Source organism: Medicago sativa, chromosome 1, assembly GCF_051527215.1.
Source record: "Medicago sativa cultivar Bolivia chromosome 1, Bolivia_mono, whole genome shotgun sequence".
Taxonomy (NCBI): Eukaryota; Viridiplantae; Streptophyta; class Magnoliopsida; order Fabales; family Fabaceae; genus Medicago; species Medicago sativa.
This window is the reverse complement of record NC_140749.1, coordinates 17,431,726-17,451,152: the sequence shown is the minus strand read 5'-3', so window position 1 is coordinate 17,451,152 and position 19,427 is coordinate 17,431,726. Positions and strand designations below refer to the sequence as shown.

Sequence of the window (19,427 nt, the reverse complement as noted above, 5' to 3'; positions counted from 1 at the left end):
TAAAGGTTGCTTGTCTTTCTCTCGTGTTTTAAATTTCAACAAATTCAAACTACACATTATTAGGGACTATATTTCAAGGTGTAACTTGTTCTGAGACCGAGTTTGAGTGAAGAAACCCTAAACCCATAGTTTATGTTTGTATTTTTTTAGTATTTAACTCTAATTTTCTTTAGTTTAGTTTGGCTTGGTCATTCCTGTAATCTAAATTAGATTTAATTGTATTGTTATGAAGATCTATTATATAGTTATCGTTGTTAATTTGAATTCTCCATGATAAATCATTTCCTATAAATCCCTGTTCAAAAACTTGGGTTTTATGACAAAGGAGAGAATAATGTCATTTTATAAAAATTTGAGAACTAAATTGATATCATACACGTTCACAAGTTTTACTTCAACCGATAAAAATGTTCAAATTATCAGGTCAAACATTGTGATAGTGGTCTGAACTCTGACTCCTCCATTGTTTGTGTGAGTTTTCAATAGATATTACGATTTTATCTGTCTACTAAAAGATTTTGATAGAGTAAACCATCAAATTGGTCATTGTCGTTGTAAGTCATTCTCAAATTAGTCAATGATTCTATTAGTATTTGAAATTAGTTTCTGTTTTTGTCAAAAGTTTCTCAATTCGGTCTTTGTCTTTAAGTTTTGTCACACGACGAGGGACCTAATTGAGAAATTTTTAACAATGACAAGAACTAATTTGAAATATTAATAAAGTTGGGGACTAATTTGAACATGACTTACAAAGAGATCAATCATTCTCAAATTAGTCAACAACTCTATTAATATTTCAAATTAGTCTCTATTTTTGTCAAAAATTTCTCAATTCGGTCTCTGACTTACAAAGAGATCAATTTAATGGTTTACTCGATTTTGATATCATAAACCTCTTCCTACATTCTCAAATCCAATGGTAGGTATTCAATCATTCTCTCAATTTTAAATCTAAACCATACACTAACACACACACCCACAATCTCATCTCTCTTCCTCACGTGCGCCGCATAGCTCTGAAACACCACCAGAATTCATCTCTATCGCCGCCGTGGGCTCACCACAGTGCATCTCCGCATTTGTACTGTCTTCCTATTCTAATAGGTATAATTTCTTTACCCTTTGTTGCTTCTGTTTGTATTATTTATTTAGTTACATAACGTAACAAATTACGAAGAAGAAAAAAAATTGTGATTTTTGTCTCTGTTTTTTTACTCTAGTTGGTTTTGATGAATGTAGCACCGACCCTTTTGATGGAAGACGTGTCTAGTGTCCGACAAGTGTCGGGTATCCAACATTGACATGTGTGATTATGTTAAATTAATTCATTTTTTAAGTTTTTATTAGTGTCGGTGTCTGTTGTCTGTGTCAATGCTTCATAGCTTTTGATGGTTTAAATGTGATTAAACGTATGCATGTCATACTTTGTTTTGACATTGCATGTTAAAATTTGGTGCATTTTGATAAGTTTTACTGTGTGAAAGAAATTCTGGAATATATGTAGTGAAAATAGGGTATTTGTTGGAAACTGCCGTGTAAATCAGGCTAAGTACGTGTTTTTACTTGCATTCTTGGCGTTGAGTTTTCGAACGAGAACAATCACATTTTATTCGTATATGAGTTGGCTATCGATAGTAAAAAATTTAGATTTTTCAGAAGTCATTTGCTTGTCTGATCGGATTATTGTCTCTCTGCTGATTCGTTTTGAATCTGAGCCTGTTTCCATTACATACTATACTGTAAACTATGCTCTGTCTATAATTTTTCCTGTAACTTTTTCATGTAAAGATTGTATAGTTTCAAAACATAAATTTGTTCAGCTTAGAATTTGGGTGGGCCTAACTTAATCCATACAAACCGGCTTGTAGAGTGAGGGATGCCTCCCAGTTATAAACTCCGTTTCAGACCTTATCTCATCCAATACGAGACTCTTAACAGACCGTTTTATGTCGTTGCCATGACCTTGTTAGATAAAGTAAAGTTGGTGTTCTTACACTTGGTAGGAACTGTGGTGGAAAACAAAGTAACTAGAAGATGGGCATTTAGGCAGAGCAGGCAAACATATATAGTTTCATCAATTTATTTTGTCGTAATTTTTATAGTAAAGCATTTCAAATGATAGGTATTGAGGATTTTTTTTTTTTTTTTTGGTTGTGGCCGGGTATCGAACCCCGGACCTTGCATAGATTATGCATTGTCCGTAGCAACTGAGCTAAGTTCACGAGGACAAGTATTGAGGATTTTAACACTAAATGAGTGTTACTGTGAAAAAAACCGGCCGTTATTTATTCAATCCTTAGTTATGCCAATTGCTTGTTGTAACCATGAGGAAAGAAATGTAATTTTTATTTTGAACCTAGTGTGAATTTTCAAAGAGTTCCTAAGTTGAAGTTTATCTGATGGTTAACTTCGAAAAAAAAGTGTCTTGTGGTTATCCTTACAATCAATAAGGAAAGGTTCTCCAATGTCATCGTTCACTGTCTTCCTTGTGGTTATCCCTACAAGGCTCTTTTTTTCCGTCACTTAGTGTTCCTTACAAACATTGTATGGACTGATGAAGAGAGGGAGAGAGAATTAATTTTCCAATAACCTTGCTACAGATAGAAGCGGCATTGATGTTGTCAACTTGACAAGCATAATGGGCTTGGTAGCAGTAACATGGCTGAATTGTCTAAGAAGGCGTCTTCCACAAAATACAAGGCTTCTTCACACCTTGAAAGGCCATCAATCAGACCAAATTTTAATGTCTCCTGCTCTTGCTTCTCTGGACCTTCCTGACATCTGGACTCCTAATTCTTCATGTCAGAGTGTTCCTGACATACATAAAAGCTGTAAGCATCTCTTTTCCCTTGGTTTGACAATTATTTCATTGCTATTTGTTTGAGAAAGAAGAAGGCGAGAAAGCATGAATTAATTTGCATCATACACAATGTAGGTATGTTAAGTATAAACTTAGTAATAAATACAAACATTAACATTACCCTATTTACTGTATTTACATGATACTACTAGACCATAACTACTTCTTTACATAAATTCTAATACTCCGCCTCACGGTGGAGGATATAGATCATACACCAATCTTATTACATGTGTAGCGGATAAGAGGACTCATCAAAGACTTGGTGAATACATATGTCAATTAATAATTTGAACTTACAAATTTACGTCTGATGATAAATTTTTATCTCTAATAAAGTAACAATCTATCTCAATGTGTTGAGTTCTCTTGTCTTGTGAAATACTGAATTTGAATAAATATGTCGCACAACTTCCTCAAATCTAAGCTCTCGAAGTAACTGTTTGAGTCATATGTGCTCACAAGAAGCTGATGCCATGGCTTGATATTATGCATCTATATTTAACCTCGCAGCGATGTTTTGTTTCTTAGTTTTCCAAATGATAAGTTTTTTGCCAACAAATACAATGCACCCCTAAACAATGGTTCATTGATGGACTTTTGCAAGCATACCCCTTCCCCCTTCAATCTTCCTCTGTGCACTCCATCTTTCCACCTGTTCCTCCATTCCTAGGCCTAACCTTCTATCAAGAATTAGAAGTTTTGAGTCATTTTGGGGGTTTTGGCTTGTTGGTGCAAAGCAGTTATTCTGAAGGGGTTGATATTGATGAGCTTCTTAACAACCTTGTTGTGAAACAATACAATGCGTTTTCAGGTTATGCCCTACTGCGATGGTTCCAGAATATGGTGGCAGAGAATTGGTAGGGGGGTTATCTCCGCTAAATTTATTTCATGGTGCATTGGTGGGCTACTCAAAAGTAGTTCAACGTAAAATCCGCATATGGTTGCCCTCAACAAAAATACAATACCCAAAAGTGGTTCTCCTGTTAGTTGTAGAGTATACCTAATCAACATACAAATATCCCATAACCCGAGTATGACCTTGTTTTTCAAATGTAAGACCTATCAGAGGAGTTGCTTTCATATACTTCAAGATGTGAATTTACATCATCTCGAAGTCCTCCATAGGGCGAGTTAAAAAATTGACTTACCACACTGACAACGAGATATCTTAATGACAATGAGATGATTTTGTTTTGTGAGTATTCATTTGTATCTCGCTGGATCTGGAAGTGTCTCCCTCTGATTTGTAGAAGTTTGGCATTAGGATTCTATAAAGTGAATAGGTTTAGCATTTTTTGAAACTATTTCCTCTAGATTTTCCATGACATCCTTCTATGAGAAATTACCTGCCATCCCATGGATTACAGTACCTTATCTCAAGAAGCATTGGAGCCTGCCTGACCCTTTGTCTAAAAGTGATGAGAAATATATTGTTTTAGCCAAGCAATGCCGTGATGATCACTGCCTGTAAATGACACTAACATCACCATACACAACCAATAGTCTACATCCCTAGAGGAAGAGGAGCAAGATTCCAAGTCCCATTGCTCTTATAGTACTTTACATGCAGTCTTAGGAATTGTTTTTTGGAATAATGCAGTCTTAGGAATAGATACCTAAGACAAGGAAGAAAGACAAGTAAATACGAAGATGACAAGCCATGATAGCTTAATCTAACACAATGAAGAGAATATTACGAGTAGATCATAAAACTTTTGCGAACTGCAATAGGAAGACGTAGTTCTGGAGGTTGGGTTGTCGTGGGTGGAGTTGAAGAAGGATCCATTGGAGTTGCAATGTAGAGGTATATGTACTGGAAGAAAAGGCATATGTGGTAGTGTTGGAGGAGATTGACGATGATAGACCTGTGAGGGATGAGTAGTTGTAGAATTATCTTGTGCCTAGAGCATCATTGGTGGAGTATACTCAGCTGAGATGGGATGAACAGGTAAAGCAGTCGACATATACTTGAGTGCATAATGTGGTCCAGAGAAAGATACAGATTCAGAGAAGGGAGCGTCAGCTGAGATTAGATACTTGTGTAGATTAGAAAAATTATTTTGTTAACTACATTGTTGCGATTAATAAGCTTATATCAAGCTAGATATTTTAGTTAACATAGTTTATACGCCTGTTAAGTTGCGGGTTTTGAGTGGACGCAAATTGTTTTTTATGTCCATTATTTTCCTCCTAATACATTCCTAATAAGGTTATACAAATTGTTTATACGCCATTTAAGAAGCTATCATTCTTTTCCTCCTAATATACATTCTTAATTTGCTGCTTCTGTCAATTTTATTTCTCAAGATACTTAATTGACTGTATTGAAATTTGCTACAGTTAATGAGCAAACTGCTACAGTGATTGATGGAAAGTTGATGGCAACGGAAATCAGATCTAAAATAGCTGATCAGGTAAGACAAATGAAAAAAGGCCTAGGAAAAGTTCCCGGGTTAGCTGTTATTTTGGTGGGCCAGAGGAGGGATTCTCTTACTTATGTTCGCAACAAGATAATTGCCTGCGAAGAAGTTGGAATGAAGTCTGTGGTGACTGAATTACCTACCGATTGTGCAGATGCTGATGTTCAAAATGCTATCATGAGATTCAACAAGGACCCATCAATTCATGGGATTCTTGTCCAGCTTCCTCTACCACAAGTAATTTCTGAATGTGTGACTTTTTGCCGTAATTTGATGGGTTACTATTCTCATGACTGTCATCTTCCATTTCTCACACTTGCTCTCACACACTTTTTCAGCTCCCATCGCTTGCTGAACTTTAGCATAGATCCTGTTTGAAATAACATATATAATTATTTATCGTCCAATATTATCATGAAAATGGGGAAGAATAAGATGAACGTAGAATTGTTTTCTGTCGTTGGTTAAATGAGATAGTACATCAAAGTACACCAATCTACTACAATTCTAAGTTTTGTTGTTTGGAGGAGTCATTTGCTGATGCAGTATTCTTTTTTTTCTTCTTCTGAATAAACAAGTTTACATGTCAGATGGACATACATAATAAATAATTAGACAAATGAGGATTAGCACTTGTGTTCAGGATTCGAAGCTGTACTGTGATTGATTTGTTGCAAAATGTTTGGGACAGCATCTGGACGAGGAAAAAATCCTAGACGCTGTATGTCTTGAAAAGGACGTGGATGGTTTTCATCCTATAAATATGGGAAATCTTGCTTTAAGAGGAAGGGAGCCATTGTTTATTCCTTGTACCACAAAGGCCTGCATTGAGTTGTTGATCAGATCTGGAGTTGAGATTATGGGGAAGAATGCCGTGGTGATAGGAAGGAGTAATATTGTTGGTCTACCAACATCGTTATTATTGCAGGTAAATGATTTAATCCGTATGCATTCAGTATAGAATTTTTTTACAGATACATCCAATCATATCTCATTTATATCATTTTTTTTTTATAACAGCTCCTAAAACTTCTCAATTATCTACGTTGTGAGATGTGTGTGTAAATTTTTTACTCTAACTGTGCATACAAGTTAAACTTTTATTAAAAAGCATGAAATCATGGTATCACCACAAATTTCTTTTTAGGTGTAATACATTCTTTTATGTTGGCAGAGACACCATGCAACAGTCACCGTCGTACATGCATTTACAGAAAACCCTGAACAGATCACCTCAGAAGCTGATATTGTAGTTTCAGCTGCCGGAGTCCCAAATTTGGTCTGTGGGAACTGGATAAAGTCCGGTGCAACTGTGATCGATGTTGGAACAATTCCTGTTGAGGTGAGCTTGTGATTTGCAATTTCATATGTTCTTTCACATTTTGCTTGCTGAATCAGTTAACCAAACTTCTACGGATAAAATGCGACAGGATCCTAGCTGCGAGGATGGTTATCGTCTAGTAGGCGATGTGTGCTTTGAAGAAGTCATGAAGGTGGCATCTGTTATTACTCCTGTACCTGGTGGGGTTGGACCTATGACAGTTACTATGCTTCTGGTTAATACATTAGACTCTGCTAAACGTTTGCTTAATTTTACCTGAGCTCTTCCAGTTTTGTTATTATAGAACTTTTTGTTGAAGGGTTAGAGCACATGTTAGGGTTTTCATAAAGAGCAAATATTTATTGAGAAACATTAAATTTTAATCTTATGAGAGAAAAATAAACTGGCACAATTTTCAACGCATAATTTCTATCTTTAGTACCTTATCATTTGCTCTAATGGCACAAGTTAGCATTTCTTTTTGTTGAATTTGGCTCTTTAGAAGCTAATGAAGTGTAAACTAATGCTCTAATGGCACAAGTTAGCATTTCTTTTTGTTGAATTTGGCTCTTTAGAAGCTAATGAAGTGTAAACTGGTGGTGGCCGGGGTTTGAACCCCGGACCTTGCATATATTATACATTGATCCTACCAACTGAGCTAAACTCACACAAACTTAAGTGCTTGTAAAAGAAAAGTGTAAATTAAAGTGAAAAATTCAATCATTGTATTTTTAACAAACTTGTAATGTATTCTGATGTATATGTAATATCAACTCTTGAATTCTGTGAATATTCATTTTACACTTCTAAACGTGATTGCTTATTTAGAGGAGTTGAATCCTATTTTGTTCAAGGTAATTTTAGATGTGGGGTGTTGACCAACTTAGAAACACTCAAGTTTTATATGAACTCGTAACATTGTACTTTTTTTTTTTTTTGCGTTATTCCTCCCGTTCTTGGGGAAAAGGGATCTTATCTAGCCAAAAAATTGTTCTATCTATCAATCTGAACTTATGTTATCATGAACAATTCGTCTTTAGTGGAGTTTATTAACCATTTGAACTCGATTATATTCATTAACCGGAAAAATACAAAACCACAAAAACAATGATTTGATTGAATAAATATCAACCATACTAGAAAAGTCTAGTCTCTGTTGTTTCCATCAAAAAAAAGAAAATCAAATACACTAGAAAGTTCCAGACTTTTATTGTTAGGATAGAATGTATAGCATCCAAACAAAATGTGACAAGTGTTTTGTGAAAAATCTCATCAAAATAATTAAGTGGTCCTACATATCTTATGTGCAATTAATTCACACCTTACACGTATGAGTATTTATACATGTGCATCTGTGGAGAATCTTGCCAATATGTGTCCCCTAACCCGCAATGAATTGGAGCTGATATTTAAGAAACTAGACATAAATAGTGATGGAATTTTATCCCTTGAGGAGCTGAATCAATTGTTAGTGAGAACAGGTTTCAAGTATAGCATAGAGGAGCTTGAATATCTAGTGGGAAAGAAGAGTCTAGACTTGAGTGAGTTCTTGTGCTTTTATGACTACATATTGAATCACAAAAACGGTGATGGTGGTGATGATGTTGAGGAGGTAGAATTAGAAAGTGATCTATTGAAGGCTTTCAAGGTGTTTGATTTAGATGGAGATGGATTCATCACTAGTCAAGAGCTGGAATGTGTGTTGAAGAGACTTGGCATGTGGGATGAAGAAAAGGATTCAAGATCAATGATTTACTCATATGATATTAATTTAGATGGCAAGCTTGATTTCAAGGAATTTAAGAACATGATGTTGCTTACACTACAACGTGTTTAGATTTTAGGATTGCTAAATCATGAAAAAAAAATATTGTCATTAAAGTTAAGAGTATACATTTTTTTAAGGTGTAATTTTTACCTTTAAAAAGTTTGACGTACATCATGACCGTCTATTAGTATTTAGTATGTAATTTTTTTGGTAGAATATGTAATAAAGTCTCTCTCTTTTTATTGGTAGAATATGTAATGAAGTCTTTAAATGTGTGATAACACGTAAAATGTACTGTTATTTTATGAGCGAAAATATTTTTCTGTTATAATAATAAAATACAATTTAGCAAGCACTAACGGTCGACGCGAATTATATTCCAGACTCTCATCATTAAAATTAATTAAAAACAAAGTTATTTTTTCAATTTTGCAACTAAACTAATTAGCATCGCCTTAGATGAACAACGTGACAATAGGTAACAGTACTTGGCATTAGTCTCTCTAGGATTCGACATCTTTTATCCTAAGATCGATATTTCTATGCACTTGCGGACCTATCAATGGATCATAAAGTATTATTGAGTAAATTTTACTAAGTTTGGGTATTTATGTAGACCAAGGTGTTATTAAAAATGTAAGCAAAAATCTAGACCCAAAAAAAAAAGAGAAATGCTAGGGTCACACCCACCAACACTCTCTTTTAACACACCCAATTAGAATTAGCCATGTGTCTCATTTTTTTATTTTAATTAACCTGAAACCTATTCAACTTGTTTCTGAACATTATTGATCTTTTTTAATATTTTAATTTCTCAGTTTGAGAGAGAAATTGAAGAAGGGAGAGAGAAGAGGTAGTGAGAAACATCAACGTCTTCTTCAATTTCCATTTTATCTCTGTTTGTTTTTCTTTCCTCTCTAAAGGATGGCATTCTCTCTCCACGGCGATTTCTTTTGATGCTGAATTAAATAATTGATGTTGAATTAAACAACACTGATCTTCTTCAATTTCCATTTTTTCCTGTAATTAACCTAAATCGCAAGTTGGATTTCACTTCGGTTCCACCATAGAGGGATAAACCCCCTAACTCCATACAACCCACATTCTATTAATTCACATGACAAAACTGTATGTCAGGGCAACAAAAATGATAATCCATACAGCAGACAATATGGTTTAACCTCTTCTCTCTCTTCTTCTATTTTTGGGTCCAACTGTTAAATTAAAATATTAAAAAAAAATGTTTAAAAACAGGTTGAATAGGTTTCAGGTTAATTGAAATAAGAAAATGAACCACATGGCTAATTCTAATTGGATGTGTTAAAAGAGAGTGTTAGTGGGTGTGACCCTAGCATTTCTCAAAAAAAAAATGTAAGCAAATATTCATGATTATAACAATGTAATACGATCGTTACAAATGACAGGATTATTCAGATGAAGATCATCTCTTAGAAAAAATAAGTATAAGAGTTTAATAAATATAAAAAATAGTGAAAAGTGAATACACCATCTCAATTGATCATGTACTAGGATATCCAATTGTTCTTTTAGTATCTTGTTATCATCAAAACTTTAGAGATATTGTACAAAACTCATTTTGTTTCAGCAAATACTTTTTTTTGGTCAAGTTTCAACAAATACTTTGATTTTTTTTTAGGAAAAGATGCTTATAGCATTTTATTAGAAATAAGAGTGGCAATACAATCAGGTGCTTGTAAATAAATAGTGAGACTAGCTACTAAAGTGGCTTCACATGCAATGGCATGTGCCACCACATTTGATTGCAGCCGAGTAAACTCCACCTTAAAGTTTGCAAAACAAGAGGAGAATAGAGACCGGCGCTATAATAACCTGACCAAATTCTGTAACATTGTCGGATGAAATATGTTCCACCCTTATAAAAGTACATATACTCCTTGCGGTTCTATTTATAAAAAACATTTGACTTTTTTGGTTCATTGTACAAATGATGTATTTGGTCTATATTCTAGACAAGATACATCAATTACTCAATGAATTTAAAAAGTCAATTTTTTTTTATAAATAGGACTGGAGGGAGTACATTTTAGTGAACCAAAGATTATAACTGCTATTTTGTTGGATTCAAATCTAATTTTCCTTTTTGAAGGACTATGTAAGCTTTTTGTAATGAACATAGACTGAAAATGTGGTTCAATTCAATTTTATTGTGGTACTATAATTTACAAGACTTGTCTCAAATAAAAAGATAAATAACTATTTGAACAGAAAAAATTTAAACAAATAACCTTCTCTACAAATTTTCCTCACATAGACATGTGTGTTACTACGTTTTGACTAAATAATGAGAAAAATTTATAATAGTATTAAATTTAAGGGTTAATTATGTTTTTGGTCCCGACAAAATTGCAACCTTGTAAGTTTAGTCCTTACTTAATTTTAATAGCATTTTTAATCCCTACAAAAAAAAATTTACTTATAATTTTAGTCCCTGCTAAAATAAATTTTGTTTAATTATCCTTAAACTCTTAAATTTTTTAACGATTCTTTTTATACAAGTTTAGAACACTATGAACGGTTCATTTACTAAAATCTATAATTTTTTAACATGAAATAAATTAAATATGAATTTTTTAAAATGACAAAAGTTTAAGATATAAGTAACAAAAATATGGACGTAGAAATCAAATTCTTGCGATATTTTTTTCGGAGGACCTTTTAATAACGTTCTTAACACGCCTGTAAAAAATTGTTGAAAAACTTAAGAGTTTAAGCATAAATTAAACAAATTTGGATTGAGTAAGGACTAATATTGAGTGTAGAAATTTTTTGTAGGGATTAAAAATGCTATTAAAATTAAGTAAGGACTAAACTTACAAGGTCGCCATTTTGTAGGGACCAAAAACATAATTAACCCTAAATTTAATTGAAAATTTGAAAATATATTATGGATCATGTTAACAAGTGCCCCAGGGCACTGATTAAGGAAGACAAAAGAAGAAATTGTAAGTAAAAAATACATTTTTTTTAAATTTTTAATGCATTAATTACACAACTTTCAATGTAAATATTACTATATTTGCTTCCTTAACCAATTTCCGGGGCATTGGTTAACGATAAAGTAATATAAATGCTAAATTAAATTTTCCCAATGAGTGAGTGACTGCATTTTTCACGTGATTGGTCATTTTCTAATTTCCAATTAAACTCAGAATTTGGCAACTTCTTTCACTCACTTGTGTTCTTTGTATTATCAACGTGCTTCATAACCAATCACCACAAACATGGCAATATGGGTATTTGGTTACGGTTCTTTGATTTCAAAAGCAGGTTTTAACTACGATGAACGTGTTGTTGGTTTCATCAAAGGTTTTCGACGTGTCTTCTACCAAGGTTCTATTTCAAATTCAACTTTTTTTTTATTTTATGATGATAACAATAACAATACATTAAAATCTTCATGGTTTTTTCTTTGATGGGTTTTTAGGTTCTACTGATCATAGAGGAACCCCTGAGTTTCCTGGTAGAACTGTCACATTGGAGCCTGCTCAAGGAGAAATTTGTGTAAGTTATTCAATGTTCTGATTATCAAGGGATGAATATTTAATTTGAACAATTTGATTAAGGGTCTGTTTGTTATGGATTATAAAAAAAAATGTGATTTTGATACTCAATAATTTAGTGATAATTTTTTGAGATTTAAAAAAAAAAAAAACGCTGTTTTGTGTTTGTTTATCAGAATGAAAATTACTAGACACAAAAATCAGTTATAAAAAAATGATTTTCTGGAATTTTTTTGAAAAACTACTTCTCATTTGAAACAATTTTTTGATTTTATTTTCAGATTATATATATTATATCTTTTAAATCTATAACAAGCAGATGAAAACTTTTAAAAGTGATTATTTTGTTTAAAAAAGTGGTTTTTCACTAAAACTGCACAAACAGACTTTAAGTATTTTTATAATTAAAGATAAAATAGAGTCAAACAATTTTCACATAAACTATAAGTTGTTTTCATAAGCTATCCTGCAGAGCTTGTGAAAATAAGCTGAAAAAATAAATAATGGGAATGTCACTAACTATTTTATTAAGTTCTTCCGAACAGTCTCACAAGTGCTTATGTCTGTAGATAAGTTTAAATAAGTCAATCCAAACAAGCCTTAGATGTAGTTGTATTCAATTTTTTTATGTGGATCTTCTAGTATGTGTATCCTAGAAAATTAGTATGACTTTTGAATTTATGATTTGCAAATCAATATTTTAAAAATCATATTGGAGATCGAAATAACCAGATCTCTAGATCATGGTTCAGCTGCTCAAATTGTTTCAATCGGGACAAAATCACAATTGAACCGCTCAAACAACTAAACCATAGATAATGTCAGTTCACAGTTCAACCAGTTAAACCATCCAATTTGGTTTTCAAAACATTGGTGCAAATGGCAACGTTTAATATGGTTTGTTTGATGAAAAATTGCTGCGTCATAAAGTTGATGATGTTATGCAATATAATTTCTTATTGAATCTTTTGCGAAAAGGTTAGCTTAGAATAGGGAAAATGGATTGTCTGTAGTCACATTACACTGTTGTGGATTTGGAACTCACTTTGCAAAGTCGGAATTAGGAGTTGTCTGATTAAGATCAAAAGGTTGACTTGTGACTACTTGATTATCTTTGACTGTTGGGAATCTGGACAGTGTAGGCTATTGGAAAAATTATTAATTGGCCGTAAACTTGTTGATATGTATGTTTTGTTTACCATTTCTTGAATTGAATCTCTGTTAAGTTAATGTAATTGCTGCTGAATTTTAGTTAGTCGTTTTAAGGATAATAAAATATTGTTTCATAATTGTAAAAGTAGAATTGCATTTCATTTTTTTTCACTCTTGCTTCCACGTTTAACGTTTACCTTTTCACTTAATTACATTGGCAATCTTATTGTTTCTTGTTTTTCTCTTTTAATTATTCTGCTAATTTATCTTGTAATATAAGTTGCAATTTTTTTATGAGTCAAAATCATTTTGAATGCAATCAATATTTGAAATGGATGCTTACTCTATTTTGCAAGGAGATAGTGGGGTGCTGCTTACAAGATCTCAAAGAAAGAAGATCAAGAAATTGCATTAACGGTATATTTTATATAATGTGTTTACATCAAATGTATTTGTTTGCTTCAACATAAGTTCAAAATTTTTACCAAGTTTTGGTTGGTCCAAGGCATAAGGAACTTGGACACCTTCAACTAGCGGTCAAGGGTTTAAAGTTTAGCACTTGTGTATGGTGAAACCTGATTGGGAGGGGAGAATTCACCTTATATACAATAGATTATCCCATAGAAATTAGTCATTGCTAAACCGCACTGGATACTCCCTTCCTGCACATAGTTCCCCAAGAAAGTTCAAACTTGGGTATAATTATTCATTTTTCTCCAATGGCCAATACTTGTCAAAATGAAATTCTCAGCATACAAAAGGAAATTCCGTTATCTTGGTGATTCTGCATTATAACGTATTTGATTTATGTGATAGAGATTCGACTAAATTTTACCTTTCCTGTCAACTTCCTAGCATACGACCACTAGAGGTAGGGGGAGACCTAGAAAAACTATGAAAGAAACTATTAAGAAAGATTTAGAGATTAATGAGTTGGATAGAGATATGATATATGACAAAACATTATGGTGTCGTTTGATCCATGTAGTCAACTCCACTTAGTGGGATAAAACTTAGTTGTTGTTGTAGTGATTGTGCAATTTTGTTGTCTAATCTATAAATAAGTTAGGTTCAGTTGTACCATCTTAAACAGCTAATGCTAAATATATGACCCGAAAGGAGACCGGCATATTGTGTGCTATCATTAAGTTATCATTTGATTAACATATAAATTACTTGTTTTAACTAGGATATTTTTTAGTTTATGCAGAAATTTTTTCCTTGTAAGCCTTACAGAGTGTTGTGGTATATACTGTTTCTGTAATTAAATGATGATGATCATTATATTCAGATACAACAAGTCCACAACATAATCCTTTGCATCCAATTTTCCCTTGCTTTCCCTTTATTTTAACTATTGGACTACCATGTATCCAATTTATCCTCCTTACTAGGGGTTTCTATAGAACTTCTCTGTACATACCAAAACCATCTATCGTCATTTCTACAATAGGTGGTAGTGTTACACCTAAATTATCAGTAATGCTTTCATTCCTTAATATATTTTGTCTTTCTTGAGTATCTACTCATCCATCATAACATTCTTAATTTCTTTTTGGCACTTTATTGCACAACATTCAGTCATGTATAACATCACATTTCTTATAGTTATATGATTAAATGTTGCTTTTATATCACAAACTATAACTTGAGCAATCTCTTATTTTATGTACCTTGAACCCCTTGTTTTCATCTCTCAATTTTTATTTTTCTTTCCTGTTATTCTATATGATGACGGATCCCAAGATACTTCAACCATGAGACTTATAATTATAGTCTTCAATTTTTATCTCTACTTAAGGAAAATTCACGTTCTTCCTAATTTTTACCTCTAGTTAATTATACTGTCTTTCTTACTTTCTTCATCAAACGCCAGTATGTCAGTGCTTTACATTGTTGTTTTTTTGTGTAATTGCTGATAGTATCTGGGAGTGCGGGAGAAGCAATACGATCGGAAGGAATATGTCGATGTTTTCACTGTAAGTGTCACATGCCAAGCTTTTTTGAGACCAAAGGAGGTGCATTATTTCGTTCTGCTATATAGTAGTACTTTTTCCACTAATAAAGATTGATTTTTTTTCTTTTCTTTTTTCCAGGAGCTTACTGCTACAACGCCAGCCATTTCTGGGGCATTGGTGTAAGTAAAAGAAACAACATCGTAACCTTTTCACCCTTTGTATGTTTTGAACATATCTAATTAGATCATTGTGGACACTCTACAGATATATAGCATCCCCAGACAAGAAAGTTAATGTTAATTATTTAGGTCCTGCATCGGTTGAAGATATTGCAAGGTATTTATCTTTTATCCCGAGTATTACTATAATAGCCTCAATTTGTGGCATAAACTTAAACTCTACTTGCGTTCCTTATTATAATTAGTTTGGAGGTCCTGGCTTCAGGAGGCCTATGAATTAGTTTTTTATGCATTGTTATCTTTTAATATGCAAGGTACTGGGGATATAAGGTTAGCTTGGTGGTTGGAGTGAGTGAGTTAAGGAGTGAAGTGATAAGGTGGTTAGGGTTTTATCCTCACTGACAACATAACATTAAAGTAGAGTAGCATACTAACATTTGTCCTAAAAAAAAAAAAAGAGAGGTTCTAAAAGGTGACGATTAGTCTTTTGAATCATTAGCATTATAATCAATGTTTTATAAACTAGACCAAACTGACCTGTTCCGCTGGTTGAACCAGAAACTGTCCGGTTGCTTTGTTGGTTTGTTGTCTTTTTGTTTTTTGATGGATGGTTAGTTTGTTGTTTGTTATACTGCAATCTGGTTGAACTGGGTTGACCTGCTTTTAGTTCATTCAATTCTTATTTTTTTGACTTTTTCTTTATTATTATAACAGTTTTAATTCTATTTTACTTTTTATTTATTTGTCATCATCCGGTTCAACCCTGGTTGATCTTATTGAACTATAATCTAGAGATCTCGTCGGTTTGATCTCTAGTCTGATTTTTAAAACATTGGTTATAGTACGTGATGGAAGATTGCTGCATTTCAAAGTCTAGGGATCAGATTACCTAACCTAGTTACAAGATCTTGCTGAAACATTTTGCCTACTTTTTAGTCTTTAGGTATATTTTATGTATTGTAAGTTGTAACTGTGATTTGCATGCCCTGTGAAAATTACTCATTACTGAACCCATTGCCTTTGAGTTTGACTTTGTTTTTCATTTACAGGCAAATTGTTCAAGCTGAAGGTCCCACAGGACCTAACAGAGAGTATCTTTTCCTGCTTGAAAAGGCTCTCCTTCAAATAGGTAAGGAACTTTAACTTGAGTTTCATATGTCACTTTAATCATTCTCTCTGATTTTATTTTGTATTGATCTCTTAGGATGCCAAGACAAGCATGTTATTGATCTTGCAAATGAAGTCAGGCGTATTCTTTCAGAAGAACAATGAACGCTTCATCAGTGTTATTAGCAACAGACATTCTGAGACTTTTCAACAATCCATTATTAAAATCCATTGGAAACTTCAATTCTTTCCAGAATGTTGTTGGGAGATAATATTTATCTTTAGCCATGTCTATAATATTCTCATGTAATATCTTGTTTCTGACTTAATGCAGCTGAGTAGAATAACCAACCATTGCAAAAGTAGAACCCAATTTCAGTACTTATTATATAAGTGATTTGTGATTTAAGTTATTTCCATGACAAAGGATAAAATAAAGTCAAACTTTTTCATACTAGCTATAAGTTGTTTTCATAAGTTATTAGTATATGCTTGAGTACTTTTTTCAACCCATTGCTTCTCTCATATGCTTGAGTACGTTTTTGCATTTCTATATTATCTAACCACACACTATGCTTCTTGGTTGAACTTTGATGTCATGCCTAAAATCATGTCTAACTCATTTGAATTTATTGTAAATTTCTTTTTTAATGACAAATATTAGTATGTTTATTGTTATGTTGGTATTTTTCTACTTTGTTAGGATTTGACAGAACTTTTAACTTATTTAATCTTGGGTTAATAGTGTTTTTCACCCCTGTAATATAGGTCATTTCCGGTTTTCGCCCTTGTAAAATTTTCGGTTTGATTTGCATCCTTGTAAAACTTTTTTTTTTCCAGAAAACACCCCTCCCCAGTCAAACTCAGCAAATTCGCTTACGTGGCGCTGATTTGGCATTATTTTTCATTTTTTTATTTTTTTATTATTTCCACATCAGATTTTAATTTTAAAATATTTGAAAATAAATTTTAAAAAATAAAAAAATCCAAAAAATCATAAAAATATTCAGTTTTTTTCCAAAAATTTTAAAAAATGAAAAATAATTATTAAAAAATTCAGAAAAAATATTAAGATTTTTTCCAAAAATTAAAAAACAGAAAAATAGTCATATAAAAATCGAAAAAAAATCTATTTTTTTTCAAAAATTCTTAAAATTATAAAAAAATTATTAACATATTTTTTTAGAAATAAAAAAAATCAGAAAATATAATCAGATTTTTTTAAATTAAAATGATTTTAAAAAATTCTGGAATTTAATTTTCAAAATACAAAAAAATTAAATTTTCAAAATTAAAAAAAAAGTCATAAATTCTGGAAAAAAAATAAAAAAAATTCTGAAAAAAATTTAATTTTTAAAAATCTGGATACAAATTTAGAGGGTTTTACAAAAGTCGTGGAAATTACATTTTTTTCTAGAATTAAGCTCTTCCTTAGAGGAGGTAGAAATCATAAATCTTATAAAATCTTTCCACGATGATGGCAAAACCCTATGATATTATTTGAGAATAAAAAATCTTATTATAGCCCCAAAATGGATTTTTGTTAGAATCATTAGGCAAAAAAAATTTGTGGAATGAAATGATTTTTTTCCCAATATTTTATTAAAATTGTGGTATAAAATTTTCGAAAAAAATCTGAATTTTTTCTATATTTGTATACAGATTTTTAAAAAAACTTCAGTGAAAAAAAATCGGACCTCTTTTGTAATTTTGAAAATTAAATTCCAAAATTTTTTAAAATCTTTTTAATTTTTTAAAAAAAATCTGATTATATTTTCTGATTTTTTCTAATTTTTAAAATTATTTTTTTCGATTTTTAAATTTTTTGGAAACAAATATGACTATTTTTCTATTTTTTTTTATATTTCAGAAAAAGTCTTAATATTTTTCTGAATTTTTTAATAAAAAAAATTCCATTTTTTAAATTTTTGGAAAAGAAACTGAATATTTTTATGATTTTTTTATTTTTTAAAATTTATTTTCAAATATTTTAAAAATAAAATCTGATGTGGATTTTTTTTTTACACCTGGCCATTTAAAAAAAATAAAAAATGAAAAAAAAATGTCAAATCAGCGCCACGTAAGCGAATTTGCTGAGTTGGACGGGGGAGGGGTGTTTTCTGGAAAAAAAAGTTTTACAAGGATGCAAATCAAACCGAAAATTTTACAGGGGCGAAAACCGGAAATGACCTATATTACAGGGATGAAAAACACTATTAACCCTTTAATCTTTTATATCAAACCAATTGAGCTATCAAACCCTTGTAGTATGCAAAATATATTAAGTCTGTGTTGAGCTCAGCCTAACAAATTTGTTGAGATTGCAAAGCTAATCCTTGAACCCTTTGTTCTCCTCATGTTGTTGCTTCATGTTTTTCTTCTTTTTTGGGACCACCAATTGAAATGCATGACCTGTGTTTCTAGCCAAATCAATGTTCTCTGCTTTTTGAGCAATGTTAGCCCACGAATCACTTAGAGCAAGTGCAATGGTGGTGTTGAAAGTCAAATTCAACACTTGGAGTGCTTGCAATGGTGAGTTGAAGTTGAATGGGAAATGATGTGGAGGAAAGAGGAGATGAAACCATTCAACATGTTGAGTTCTAAAAACTGTCAGACACGGATTGCCACACGTCGCTTTTTAATTGGCCAAAACGAGCGCGTGAGCTGTCGATGCGATTGAAGGAACATGGACGCGGAGAGAGAACATGTGAGAGGATAATGTTTGACAGGTGGCGCATCCTGATTGGCTGTCTGGATTTATCTCATCTTAATAAATGTTTGAGAGACTTGGTTCATTTGATTTGGACACAAAAAAAAAAAAAGTTTTTCAATATCTTAATATTATTATTATCTTTCTATTAGCTTTTCTTTTGAAGTTTTAATCTTCTTGTTAGTGAAATGGATCCCAATAATAATCATTTCAACATCCATAATTCTTCTAATTACCCATTTAGCTACCAAAATCCCAACAATTATCAAAATCCAAATCAATTTTCAAACCAACGTCCTCAAAACATACCTAATTTTGGTTTTGCATCAAATTTCAACCAGTTATCCTCTGTTTCAAACTTTAATCCATATTATGGATCTATGATGAGATATCCATCTCAAACACCC

General features: G+C 32.1%; 2 protein-coding genes and 1 pseudogene across 4 annotated transcripts; all 3 read left to right on the top strand.

Moving 5' to 3' along the window:
• Positions 1–977: 977 nt before the first annotated feature.
• On the top strand, positions 978–7,048 carry LOC146953213 (Amino acid dehydrogenase family protein). Of its 2 annotated transcripts, XM_085708406.1 has the most exons (7): positions 978–1,104; positions 1,221–1,287; positions 2,601–2,831; positions 5,204–5,520; positions 5,975–6,211; positions 6,458–6,625; positions 6,714–7,048. In XM_085708406.1, exons 2-7 carry the CDS (start codon positions 1,230–1,232, stop codon positions 6,882–6,884), a joined length of 1,182 nt encoding a protein of 393 aa, XP_085564532.1. In that variant the 5' UTR covers positions 978–1,104; positions 1,221–1,229; the 3' UTR covers positions 6,885–7,048. The 2 variants fall into 2 exon arrangements, with proteins under 2 accessions (XP_085564532.1, XP_085564535.1); XM_085708409.1 differs by lacking the exon at positions 1,221–1,287.
• Positions 7,049–7,919: 871 nt separating this feature from the next.
• Positions 7,920–8,653, top strand: LOC146953212 (putative calcium-binding protein CML44 pseudogene; annotated as a pseudogene). Its single transcript, XR_015008441.1, has one exon. The product of XR_015008441.1 is annotated as a putative calcium-binding protein CML44 pseudogene (transcript).
• A 2,848-nt stretch (positions 8,654–11,501) lies between these two features.
• On the top strand, positions 11,502–16,767 carry LOC146953211 (ChaC-like family protein). The gene is made up of 8 exons (XM_085708372.1): positions 11,502–11,744; positions 11,839–11,915; positions 13,430–13,483; positions 14,989–15,045; positions 15,163–15,203; positions 15,289–15,360; positions 16,253–16,332; positions 16,408–16,767. Exons 1-8 carry the CDS (start codon positions 11,636–11,638, stop codon positions 16,473–16,475), a joined length of 558 nt encoding a protein of 185 aa, XP_085564498.1. The 5' UTR covers positions 11,502–11,635; the 3' UTR covers positions 16,476–16,767.
• Positions 16,768–19,427: the final 2,660 nt, after the last annotated feature.

Bases quoted from the DNA above. Each gene is read 5' to 3' on its own strand.
- LOC146953211 (XM_085708372.1), top strand. From the start codon at position 11,636: ATGGCAATATGGGTATTTGGTTACGGTTCTTTGATTTCAAAAGCAGGT. The intron at 11,745-11,838 runs GTTCTATTTCAA...ATGGGTTTTTAG, and splicing joins TCGACGTGTCTTCTACCAAG to GTTCTACTGATCATAGAGGA. The intron at 11,916-13,429 runs GTAAGTTATTCA...GCAAGGAGATAG, and splicing joins CTGCTCAAGGAGAAATTTGT to TGGGGTGCTGCTTACAAGAT.
- LOC146953213 (XM_085708406.1), top strand. From the start codon at position 1,230: ATGAATGTAGCACCGACCCTTTTGATGGAAGACGTGTCTAGTGTCCGA. The intron at 6,212-6,457 runs GTAAATGATTTA...TTATGTTGGCAG, and splicing joins CAACATCGTTATTATTGCAG to AGACACCATGCAACAGTCAC. The intron at 6,626-6,713 runs GTGAGCTTGTGA...AAAATGCGACAG, and splicing joins TTGGAACAATTCCTGTTGAG to GATCCTAGCTGCGAGGATGG.